At 55.5% G+C, this 10,960-nt stretch overlaps 2 protein-coding genes across 8 annotated transcripts; one reads left to right on the plus strand and one right to left on the minus strand.

Annotated features, from left to right (window-relative positions):
* Positions 1–2,134: 2,134 nt before the first annotated feature.
* Positions 2,135–3,373, plus strand: RNASEH2C (ribonuclease H2 subunit C). The gene is made up of 4 exons (XM_029956629.1): positions 2,135–2,366; positions 2,556–2,719; positions 2,800–2,919; positions 3,205–3,373. Exons 1-4 carry the CDS (start codon positions 2,195–2,197, stop codon positions 3,229–3,231), a joined length of 483 nt encoding a protein of 160 aa, XP_029812489.1. The 5' UTR covers positions 2,135–2,194; the 3' UTR covers positions 3,232–3,373.
* A 41-nt stretch (positions 3,374–3,414) lies between these two features.
* On the minus strand, positions 3,415–10,675 carry KAT5 (lysine acetyltransferase 5). Of its 7 annotated transcripts, XM_029956623.1 has the most exons (14): positions 10,466–10,506; positions 10,300–10,366; positions 9,912–9,980; positions 9,684–9,820; positions 9,231–9,386; positions 9,067–9,141; positions 8,888–8,962; positions 8,307–8,555; positions 8,141–8,230; positions 6,740–6,880; positions 6,564–6,657; positions 4,267–4,426; positions 4,062–4,143; positions 3,753–3,977 (listed from the first exon to the last, which is right to left on the minus strand). In XM_029956623.1, the coding sequence occupies exons 1-14, from the start codon at positions 10,475–10,477 to the stop codon at positions 3,843–3,845; spliced, it is 1,542 nt and encodes a 513-aa protein (XP_029812483.1). In that variant the 5' UTR covers positions 10,478–10,506; the 3' UTR covers positions 3,753–3,842. The 7 variants fall into 7 exon arrangements, with proteins under 7 accessions (XP_029812484.1, XP_029812483.1, XP_029812486.1 ...); XM_029956624.1 differs by lacking the exon at positions 4,267–4,426 and having other exon boundaries at positions 3,415–3,977; positions 10,466–10,507; XM_029956626.1 differs by lacking the exon at positions 9,231–9,386 and having other exon boundaries at positions 10,466–10,505.
* Between the last annotated feature and the right edge of the window lie 285 nt (positions 10,676–10,960).

Consider the following 10,960-nt stretch of genomic DNA (forward strand, 5'->3'; position numbering starts at 1 on the left):
GGAAAATATTTAAATTAAAATTTAAAATAATATTTTCCATTTTAAAAATAAAAAGTTGGTTGAGTGGCTGACTTTGGCTTAGGTCATGGTCTTACGGTTTGTGGGTTTAAGCACCGCATCAGGCTGACAGCTGACAAGAGCCTGGAGCCTGCTTTGGATTCTGTGCCTCCCTCTCTCTCTCTGCCCCTCTCCCACTCTCGCTCTGTCTCTCTCTCTCTCAAAAATAAATAAATATTTAAAAAATTAAGTAAAGTAAAATAAAATAATCAATAAAATCTTAGGGGCACCTGGGTGGCTCAGTCAGTGGAGGGTCCAACTCTTAGTTTCGTTTCAGGTCCCAATCTCTGGATTCGTAGGTTCAAGCCCCGCACTGGGCTCCGTGCTGACAGTGTGGATGGAGCCTGCTTGGGATTCTCTCTCTCCTTCTTTCCCTGCCTCTCCCCTGCTGGCACTCTCTCTCTTCCCTCAAAATAAATAATTTAAAAATATATATTTAAAATAATAAAAAATAAAATGAAAAATCTACTTAATATCAGAAACAAATAAAAACTATCTAATAATAAAATATGTGATAACTGGGGTGCCTGGTTGGCATAGTTGGTTGAGCATCCAACTCTTGCTCTCTGCTCAGATCATGATCTCATGGTTTGTGAGTTCAAGCCCCACATGGGGTTCTGCACTGATCACATAGAGCTGGCTTGGGATTCTGTTTCTCCTCTCTGCCCCTCATCTGCTTGTGCTCTCTCTCCAAATAAATAAATAAATAAATAAATAAACAAACTTTTAAAAATATGTAATAAGAGTTATATATAAAGAAAACTTCATAATTGCACAGATAGATGTAAAAGGAGACATGAATAAATGATATTATGTATCTTATTCTCGATAGAAAACTAAAGAAAGACACTCTAATTTACCAATAACTTCGGGCCAAACACGAGGAGCACATTTATAGTTGAACAAATGGGTTTATTACTCGTGCTGCGCTATTGGACATCTCAGTAAAATGGTGTTTAGGAAGGATTTACAGGATTTGGGCTCAAGCTCGGTGATTTGGGATATGGTTTAAGAAAGTGAGAGTTTGGGGCGCCTGGGTGGCTCAGTCAGTTAAGCATCTGGCTTCCGCTCACGTCATGATCTCACGTTTTGTGGATTCGAGCTCCACGTGGGGCTCTGTGCTGACAGCTAGCACAGAGCCTGGAGGCTGCTTCAGATTCTCTATCTCCCTTTCTCTCTGACCCTCCCCTGCTCGTGCCGTCTCTCTGTCTCTCAAAAATAAATAAAAAACATTAAAAAAAAAAAGAAGAAAGTAAGAGTTTTTCTTTGTATTGGATGTTCTTAGGAAGTAGGAGTATTTCGAGGATGGGCTATGTTAACAAATCTTACCTAGACAAAGGCTAAAACTACTTGGTAAAGGTCACTTACATTACCCAAGATGGAAGGATGTTTCATTGTTTTGGTGGTTTGGGCGATGTTCCTATCTTTGTTGGTGTTCACATGATTATAGAGTGATCTTGTTTTTGTCTTGATGCCTCATGTCACAAAATACCTTTCTCTAATGTTGATGTTCTGTGAAATTGTTCATGTTTAACAGAACACTATTGCCAGCACCTGGGTGTCTGGAGGTGTGTTTCACTTTCTCAAATCTATAAATTAACTGCAGTTCTAACCTCAATTACCAGCTTTGTATATGCTTGTGTTATGAAATTACTTGACAAAACATATCAAAGTTGGGCATCTGAACAAATAAACATTACAGAAGAGTTAAGAAACTAAAAAAAGAAATATTATTGCGAAAACAAAAAAGATATAGCAAGAAAAGGTGGATAAATCTACCAAAAAAGTCACAGTTGGTAAAACAAACCACACACCCAGATAAAATATCTTCAACATATTTGAAAAAGGGCTGATGCCTCCAGTAAAACAAACAGCTCTTCTTACCAATAACATAAAAAGAATACTCTTCGAAATAGTTTTAATTTTTTGCAACAATAACGTACCACTGAAAAACATTTTCAAGAAAAAAAAAAAAAGGCTGGAACTTGAACACAGAGGGTGCTCACAGAGGAGCCTCAAGGAAGGACTACGACTTCCAGGAGGCTCCGCGCAGATCGTCTCCGGACTCCCGATAGGCACCGCGTGCTTTACGCGCCAGCTTTGGCCTTAGCCAACGAGCTGCAAACCGCGGCGGAGGATGGAGAGCAGCGATGAGACGCCCGTCGAGAAATGCCGAATCCACTTGCGCCCCGGCACGCTGCGCGATGCACCTCCCGCCACGTTGCACCTTCTGCCCTGCGAGGTCCTGGTTAACCGGCCCGCCCCCGTGGAGCGCTTTTTCACCCCCGCCATCCGCCAGGGTCCCGATGGTGAGCACTCATGGCGGGACTACAGCTCCCAGCAGACCCCGCGTCCGCGCCCCTCTCTCCTTGGCCAGGAGTGGCGCAAGGGCTCCTGGGGATCGTGGTCCACCGGAGATGGCGGGAGGGCCCCAGGGGGGCTGCCCCGCACGGCCCGAATCTGGCCCCCTCCGAGGCCCTGCGTCTGCCTCCTTACAGGACTGGAAGTATCATTTCGGGGCCGCAAACTCTGCGGCGAGGAGGTGGCGGTGCCGCCTGGCCTCGTGGGATACGTGATGGAGGAAAAGGGAGAGGGTTCGTCGAATGACGAGCCTGAGCAGCAGGAGCTGGTGGAACCCCGCGAGGCGCTGGAGCGGGACTTTGTGAGCGCGGTGGCGGTAGGGCTGGAGGGGGGTGCGGGCGGGAGCGGTGGCCCCAACGTTTAGCCGAGTTCCTTCCCCAGGACCGCTTTATTGGAGCCACCGCTAGTTTCAGTCGCTTCACGCTGTGGGGCCTGGAGACCATCCCCGGTCCGGATGCCAAAGTGCGTGGGGCCCTGGCCTGGCCCAGCCTCGCTGCAGCGGTGAGTAGACGGATGAGCCCTCACTTTTACAGGCCCCTTCCGTTCCTCTCGGACTCCAAGGTTAGTCCCTGGGTCATCCAGACTCTTGCCCCTGAGTGGATTTGGGGCTTCCCGGCTGGGGTGCACAGTGGGGCAGATGGAGACCGATCAGGGGCCTTGCGGCTTCTCCACCTCACCTCTGAGCTGCCTGGAAGGGGCTGTCCTGAGTAGCTGGGCCCCTCCCAGGGCAAGGGGGCCATCCAGTCACTGTCAAAAACCCAATAGTAGAGGTGACTCCTGTTGCAGATTCACACACAGGTGCCTGAGGACTGAGGCCCGGAACCTGCAATTGAAAGCTGCCGGTCCCTTCACCCGGGTAAACCAGCTCTTCACTTTGGAGCCACTGATTCCATCACCCCAAATAAACGAGCTCTTCACAGCACCTGTGAGTTTGTGGGCTCCTTGGAGCCCCTAAGCTGGCACTGCTCTTTCTTTCCCACAAGAAACTTTCATGGCTGTGGCCTATAGAAACAATTTATTGCCAAGGGCAGTGAGGGCAAGAGAGGCCAGAATTTTGCAGCCAGTACCCACCCACCCCCAACTCCTACTTTACAAAAGAAAATTTTACAGCCGCTAGTCCTCTGTACAGAGTGTGTCCCCCTCCCCCCACGCCATGTCACTGTACACAGCTGCCTGGCTCCCTCCGGTCCCTCGTTCATAGCAGGCCTAGACCTGCAGCCAGCTGACGTTGGAATTGACCTGAGCCCTGAGCTCGCCTTGGTGCTGGGCCCCAGCCGGCCCAGGCCCTACGAGGCCCGCCCTCTCCTTATGGAGCTGTCCTCAGCCCCACCTCCCTTGGTGTGCCTCTTGGGGGCCCTGGGAGGGGTGAGACGTGCTGTCGGCCCCGCTTCTGTCTCGTCGCCACTGCTGTGGACAGTGCCTGGTCACCACTTGCCCCTCTTGCTCCAGTCCTTGGGAGTGAAGTGCAGACACTTGGAGTCGATCCGAAGGAGACGCTTGAGCATAGCTCGTTCGTGCCCATCAACGATGTCTTCCGACAGTGTGAGGATGTACTGGCCCTGAGTGGGAGATGGGGCCGGTCAGCCCGTGTGGGCATGCACTCTGCAGCCCTGCACACACCTGTCTCCCCCTGCCCGCCCTACCTTGTAGTAATTGATGAGGTTGAGGTACTGTAGAGTAGAGATGACATCCTCCTTCTTGATGCTGGTGATTTCACTGATCTCGCTGTGGGAGGGCAACGATCAGGTCCTCTGGGGACCTTCGTCTCTGCCCCAAGCCCCCCAGGAGCCCCAGGAGCGAGGACAAGTCATGCCATGCACCCCCAGGGGTAGGTAGGGCCAGGCTCACTTGATGGTGATCTGCGGCCTCTCCCCACTCTCTGACTTCAGCCCCATCAGGATCTCCAGGATGGTCTGGGACCAGTAGCTCCGGTAGGATAGGAGGCCAAGATCTGAGAGGGGCTTCTCAGGGGTCCCTGTTTTCCCTTCCACTTTGGAGAGTTCATAGCCTACAGCAGCAGAGCAGGAAGGGGTGGGTAAGCCATCACAGCTGCGTGCAACCAGTGTTTCAGAGCGTGGGTTATGGAAATAAGACTGGCTGGGTCCCATCTTGGCCCTGCCATACGGTCGTTCTGTGACCTGGTATATGGCGACTGTCTGCTGTGTCTGTTTCCTCGTAAAGAACTAACGAGCAGCACTCTTCACCTCTGCTGTGGAGGAGCAGCCACAGTCCATGGCTGTGGAGATACACTCAGGGGCCAGTGAGGGCTTACAGGCAGGGCTGGGGGCGGGAATGCAGAGAAAATGGCTTATGGAAAGAAAGCGTCTCTATTTTCATCATTCCAGATCCCCACCGCTGATCTAGGCCTGAGGATCCTTAGATTTATGGTCAGATCAGTCCCTCTAACTGCTGCCTGAGGGGCAGCAGTGCTCCAGGACCAGGCTGGCCTGGCTAGTTGTGACAGGAAGCAAGGAGAGGCGACTGGGTGGCTTGGTTGGTTGAACATCTGACTTCGGCTTGGGTCATGATCTCGTGGTGGTATGCCAGTTGGAGCCCCATATGGAGCACTCCTGTGAACACGGAGCCTGCTCTGGATCCTGCCTCCCTCTCTGTGCCCCTCCCCAGCGTGTGCAAGTGCTTGTTCTCTCTCTCTCTCTCTCTCTCTCTCAAAATCAAACGTGAAAAAAAAAGAGGGGAGGGAAAGAGGCACCAATGCACTCTCCAGGTCAGGAGATCATTCTTCAGCAGGTAACGGGGTCTCTCCCCCCTCTGACCACTCCGTCCTCCTCCACCTGCTGGCTACAGGGCCCTGGCAGACCCTTCCCAGTGAGCCCTGGACGTGCTGCAAAACTCTACGTGGCTTCAGGTCTCTTGACAGAGTCTTCATTCTCTCCCGCGGGGCCTGGGAGGGTCTCCGTTACTCTAGAGGCCCTTCTTCGCCCTCAGTCATCGCTATGTCAGGCCATGGCTCTTTCCGCCCCACTCTGCCCCATCTTTATCTGCCAGTCTTGCCCTCTTGTCTAATCCTGTGACTTCCACCAGCAGCCTGGTGGGGGGAGGGACGGAGGCTGGTGCTGTAGAGAAAGCAGCACGGAAGGGGACGGGCAAACCCAGGTTCCTACGCAGCTACGCTGGGCCCACCAGTGCATGTGGAGTCCGGACAGATCAACTGGCGGCCACACTCCCCACCCCCGCTGCAGGGAACTCCCGGCCCCTGCCCAGTGGACTTCTACCAGCCCTCAGGAACTGCCTGGAATGGGAGCTTCTGGTGCACCTGTCTGGGCAGAACTCAGCACATCTTGGTGACCTTGCTCATACCCTGTCTCCACTGAGGTCTGAGCTCCAAGGCTTAGATTCATTTTCTTTAAGTATCTCTGCCTGCTCTACCAGGCTAAGGGCATCCTGGGGATGCGCCACTATCCTGGCATTATTCTAATAAAATTCTTCGCCTGGACCACGACCTGGATTAAGTCAAGCCTCTGTCTTCACCAAACAGCTAATGCTCCGTCGTGTCTCCCAGGTCAGAGTTGGTTATCCCAAGGATTCAGTGAGTGGCGAGTTAGGCGGAATGGACATACGATGCTGGGAAGCAGAAGGGGGCCTTGCGGTTGGAGAAACAGGGAAGAGCGCATGTATGATGAGGGACAGAGTCCCTTCTGAACTTTAAAGAGACTGATCTGCCTGAATCCGAGAAGCAGAGGCCAAATCCACACGAGGATTTGCTGAGTTAACGTCGTTTTGAGCATCCAGTGTGCAAGGCTCAGGGAATGATTAGGGAAACGGCAGCTCTGGTCCTCGCCTAGGAACGGGTATGATGGCACAGAACCCCACAGATGAGCCACAGCGGCTCACATGGCCTCTGCCCGTGGCCCTCAGCAGGAGCACAGGAGTCAGATTTGGGGAACGTTGGGTGGTGCTCAACACCTTAGCCAAGGAAGAGTGAGGGGCTGAGACTCTAAAAAATGAGCAGGGCAGTCCCCTGCGAATGGAGAGAACCTTGGGAGAGTCCCGTCTGTATTTCTGGCCAGCTCCCTGGTGACAGGCAGCACAGCCTGGCACATCTGGGAGGGAGCCACATCGGGGGCACTGGCACTGGGCCTGCTGGTCCCCACCCCCAGCCCCTGGCCGAGGGCACAGGTACTCACTGAACTCGATCAGCAGCTTGCCGTAGCCCCGGCGCTGGTAGGGAGGCAGGGTCAGGATGCAGGCGACGTTGTAGTCTTCCGTGGACTCCTTCTCCTGGAAAGGAGGGGTGGGTGAGCGAGGAGGGGGACACGGCTCGGACAAGGCTGAGAGGTGACCCATCCAGGTGAGCGCTCACCTTGGAGAAGTAGCCCACGATGTGGAAGCCCTTACAGTCGTACTCCGTCATGACGTAGAACAGGAAGGGGTCTGTGTCGTAGTACAACGTCTTATGGTCGAGGAAGCACTTGGCCAAGAGACACAGGTTCTGGGAATAACTCTGCAAAGGAAAAGGCCCATCAGCATTCGGGGCACCCTGTGTTAAATGTGGTTATTTAGTTGCTTTACCCGGCTCCTCCCCAGGGCCTGATCCATTCAACCAGCCAGGCAGTCCCTGCCGCTCAGGCAGAGCGACTCCTCAGTGCTGACCCCTGCCTTGGTGGTGGGCTGGCAGGGTTTACTCCTGTCCCCACACCTCCGCCTGAGTCTCGCCTGGGGGCTTCCACTGTCCTCTGCTGTCAACAAACCACAGTGTCTCCAGGAAGGCAGACTCCGCTGTGGCTTATCAGGGCACCTCCACCCAGGTGCCAGTCCCAGGACTCTCCCTCTCAAAACCCACAAGCCTCTCCGGCCCACAGTCACACCCACTGGAGACTGACCCTCCCCCCCAATGGAAATTAGGCGCTCTGAACCTAAAAGGGAACAGCCTTCAGGGTTGCCCAGCAAAACGATTAATCTTGCTGTTTTGCCTCTACCACACATTCTTCTCCCACATACCAGATGTGGCTTCTCAGCCACCTGCTGGGCACTGCCACCTGGATGCCTAAATCCACACTTAACCACAAGGAACGGTGGCTGAGGCAGCGTCTGTCCCCCAAGCTTCCCCAGCACCCAAGCCAGGCTCTCCCTTGCTGTTCAGATGCCAGCTTCTCCCTCACTGCCCCCTATGCCCCGGAAATGACCTCACGGTCCTAACGGTTCCTCCAGACTACTCCCTCCTTCCTTCCCACAGCCACAGAGGAAGGCAGGTTTGAAGCCCCAAACCTGCAGTGACCCCTACTTGTCCCCCAACTGATCTCACCTGAGCTCTGCCTCTTCTAACGACCTTGCCTCATCCTCTCTGCCTTTCAGCCGAAATGGTCTTGAGCCCTCACACCACCTGTCCATCCAGGACTACCCTTCAGGACCCTGCTGCCTGCAGTTCCCTTACCCGCCTTTTCCTTGCGCCAAGGACCAAAGATGCCTTCCTATGTGAAGCTCTGCCGGCCACGCCCTCTGGGTCCTGAAAACCCCACCCTTTGTTTCGACACTTATCCCTGGGATCTCAGCAGATGCTGGCAAATCTGTGGTTTCCCCAGACTGTGAGCTCAGAGACTTTGTCCAATTACTGGTCCTCTTTACACCTCCCCACATCTGCCCCACAGCAGGAACTCCACAAAAATGGGATGAATTAATCTGACCACTGAGCAGGAGGAAGCTGCTCACTTAACCTCTCCCTGCACGAGCGCCGGTGACCGCCCACTGCCCCTGAGCCACAGACCTTGTTCTTCCGTCCATCGATCTCAAAGAAAGAGATGGTGCCCTTGCGGTAAATCTCGTTGCCCGGAGGGTGTCGCAGGTCACACTTGGTCTGAGGAAGAGAGGAGGATCAGAGGCGGGGCGAGGCGGGGGGCAGCAGGAAGGCAGCCTCCTGGGTCCCCTCATACCAGGTGGCGCTGCAGACACTTCAGGCTCCGGCCGTACTTGAGGCAGAACTCGCAGAGGTAGAGGACGGGCAGCGCGGTCAGCTCCTGCGGGTACGGGGAGAAGTACCACGGCTTCAGGCGGTGCCGGCCCAGCTCGATGCACTCGATGTTCTTCATCCGGGTAACGATGTCGTCGTGGCTCCGGTCGGACACCAAGCTGCCAGTCATGCGTGGAGCCGACGGGATCCCATCTGAGCTGTCCTGGGAGTCCTGCCCAGGGCCGGCGGGGAACACCAGGTTACAGGAGGCGGCGCACATAACCCTTCCACTGCTTTCCTTGTTCAAGCCTAACAACAACCCTGCAGGGTGGGTGGTACCATATTCCCCACTTTCCAGGAAAAGAAACGGAAACTAGACAGCTTTCGACTGTAGTTTGAAAAAGGTCACCCGATGACTGATCTCGACCGGCTGTGCCTGGCTCCTCACCCCACCCGGATCGGTCAGTGCCTACCACCTTTACGTATGTTCAAACCAATCACTGAACTCTCCATCCTGCCTACGTCCCCTCCTTTGCACCCAGCTTCCCTCTTCCCCAGACATACCTCGTCAGTGCCCAAGCAATTTGATTTTCGCTTCCGCCCTGGCTGAGCTGCAACTGCTCTACGGGCGGATCCATTCTGCGGGTGCAAGTGCAGAAGAGAAAAGGTGGCTGAGTTGAGCCTGAAAGGGACTGCCAGAGGGGAGGAGAGAGGAAGAAAAAAGAAGGTTGGGGGGAACTTACCTGAGGGAAAACTGAGGCTGGGGCTGTCTCGCTGGGCACTGGAGTTGCTGGTGAAACCACCTCCACCTTCCGTTTCTGCAGAGAGAAACCAAGAAAGGTGGGTCAGAAGGTAGAGAAGGTGGGACCTAAGAGGAAAGCAAGGTCCCTGGAATTGCTGAGGGTACCGTTGAGCGGTGGTTGGGCTGCAGGCAGGAGCTGGAGGAGAGCGGCTGGTCAGGCTCGCCACCGGGAATGGCCTCCCGCTCCTTGGGCAGGTTGAAGCGGAGTGTGATCTGGACCGGGATTGGCAAGGTCTTCCCGCTGGCCTGGGCGGAGGCCGGCTGTAGAGATAGGTCCAGGGTCTTCCTCTGGGGTGGGGTTGGTTGTGGGATAGGGAAGGGGAGTAGGGGCCCCTCAGTGTGGAGTGATCAAACCCCACCCTCTGCCCTCTCAAGGACACAGGAATAGCTACTGGACTCTGGAAGCTACATCTGCAATTTGGCCCCCATCCTTTGCAAGCGGAAGCCAGAGTGGAAGGCTGTGGACTCCTGCCCATCCAGGAGCCCCTGAGGCCAAGAGATGAGAAAAGTAGGAGGCAGGAAAATAAAATAAAAAGGTGAAGCACGGGACCTACTCACCACCTCTCTCTCTGGAGAGCCGGGCCGGGACCCAGGAAGTCCGTTCTTGGTGGGAGTCTTGGCCTCTTTCTTGGGGAACTGGATCTTCTTTAGGTCCAGCCGCTCGTGGGTCACCCATTCATCCAGGCGTTTGTTGACTGTAGCAGTGGGAATGGCTCAGGAAGGAATGCCAGAGACTGCCTCCCAACCCCACCCTGCAGCCCTACCTCACCCCAGCCCAGAACTCACAGTCAATATAATGGACGTAGAAAAGCTTGCGGCCACTGATGTCCTTCACGCTCAGGATCTCGGCCAGGGCTGTGGGAACAGCACAGGCAGGAGCCTTAGACGAGCCAGGCGAAGAGGATCCACCCTCCTCAGACCTGATCTCCACCCCCAGGCCGGATCCCCAGCACTTGGAAGCTTTCGCCCAAACCCCTTTTAGTCACCAAGTGCCGCCCCCTCCCCAAGCCCCGCCCTGTCCATCTCGGAGCGGCTGAGAGCCACGCCCCTCCTGGGTATCTGCGCCCCACCCGCCCCGGGATTATAGAGGCCCCACCCCCTCCCGAGTGTTCGGTTGACTCCCTCCCGCCCCTCGCCCTCAGGTTCCTTAGCCCCGCCCCCCGACGTCACTCACGCCACTCATCTTCGTTGTCCTGGTTCCGCCGAAGCACGGGCAGGCGGCAGCCCTCGATTATCTCCCCCTGGGGAGACAGCGCGGCGCCAGGGTCGGCTACTGGGGGGCCTCGGGTTCTACCCACCTCCCCTGGCTCCCTCCGCCCCGCCCCGGGCACCGGACTCACCACCTCCGCCATCTTCCCTCCCTCCACTGCCACTTCCGGCCCCTCTGGGAGACGTCACTTCCGGGACTGAGCGCGCCGTAGGCCCGCGCCTCCTGAAGCCGCTTTAGAAGGAGACTTTTGAGAGACACCGCTATCCGGCTGGAAGCAGGCAGCCGTCCCGTTTGGCTGGCGGGAGAGTGGGGTGTTTTAAATTAAGGCCTGGGTCCTAGGTGGAATCCCCGAAAGGCGCACAACGATTGGAGGAAAGCTGAGTCCGTCACGTGACGCCCACCGGGTGCGACGCCGATCACGTGGTTACGGCGCGGGTCACGTGGGACGAGGTTTGTTCTTCCAGGACGCCCGGGCTCGAGCGACTCCTAGTGGCAGCAGGAGGCGTCGCCGGCAGGGACACAGCCCTCTGGGCGCCGGGGGCGGGTCTGGGGGATTGGGAGGCTGGAGAAATGGGAGGGACTGCGAAGGGACCTCAGTGCCTGGCCGTTTGTGGACTTACTTCCT

This window comes from Suricata suricatta, chromosome 11, assembly GCF_006229205.1.
Source record: "Suricata suricatta isolate VVHF042 chromosome 11, meerkat_22Aug2017_6uvM2_HiC, whole genome shotgun sequence".
NCBI classification, from domain to species: Eukaryota; Metazoa; Chordata; class Mammalia; order Carnivora; family Herpestidae; genus Suricata; species Suricata suricatta.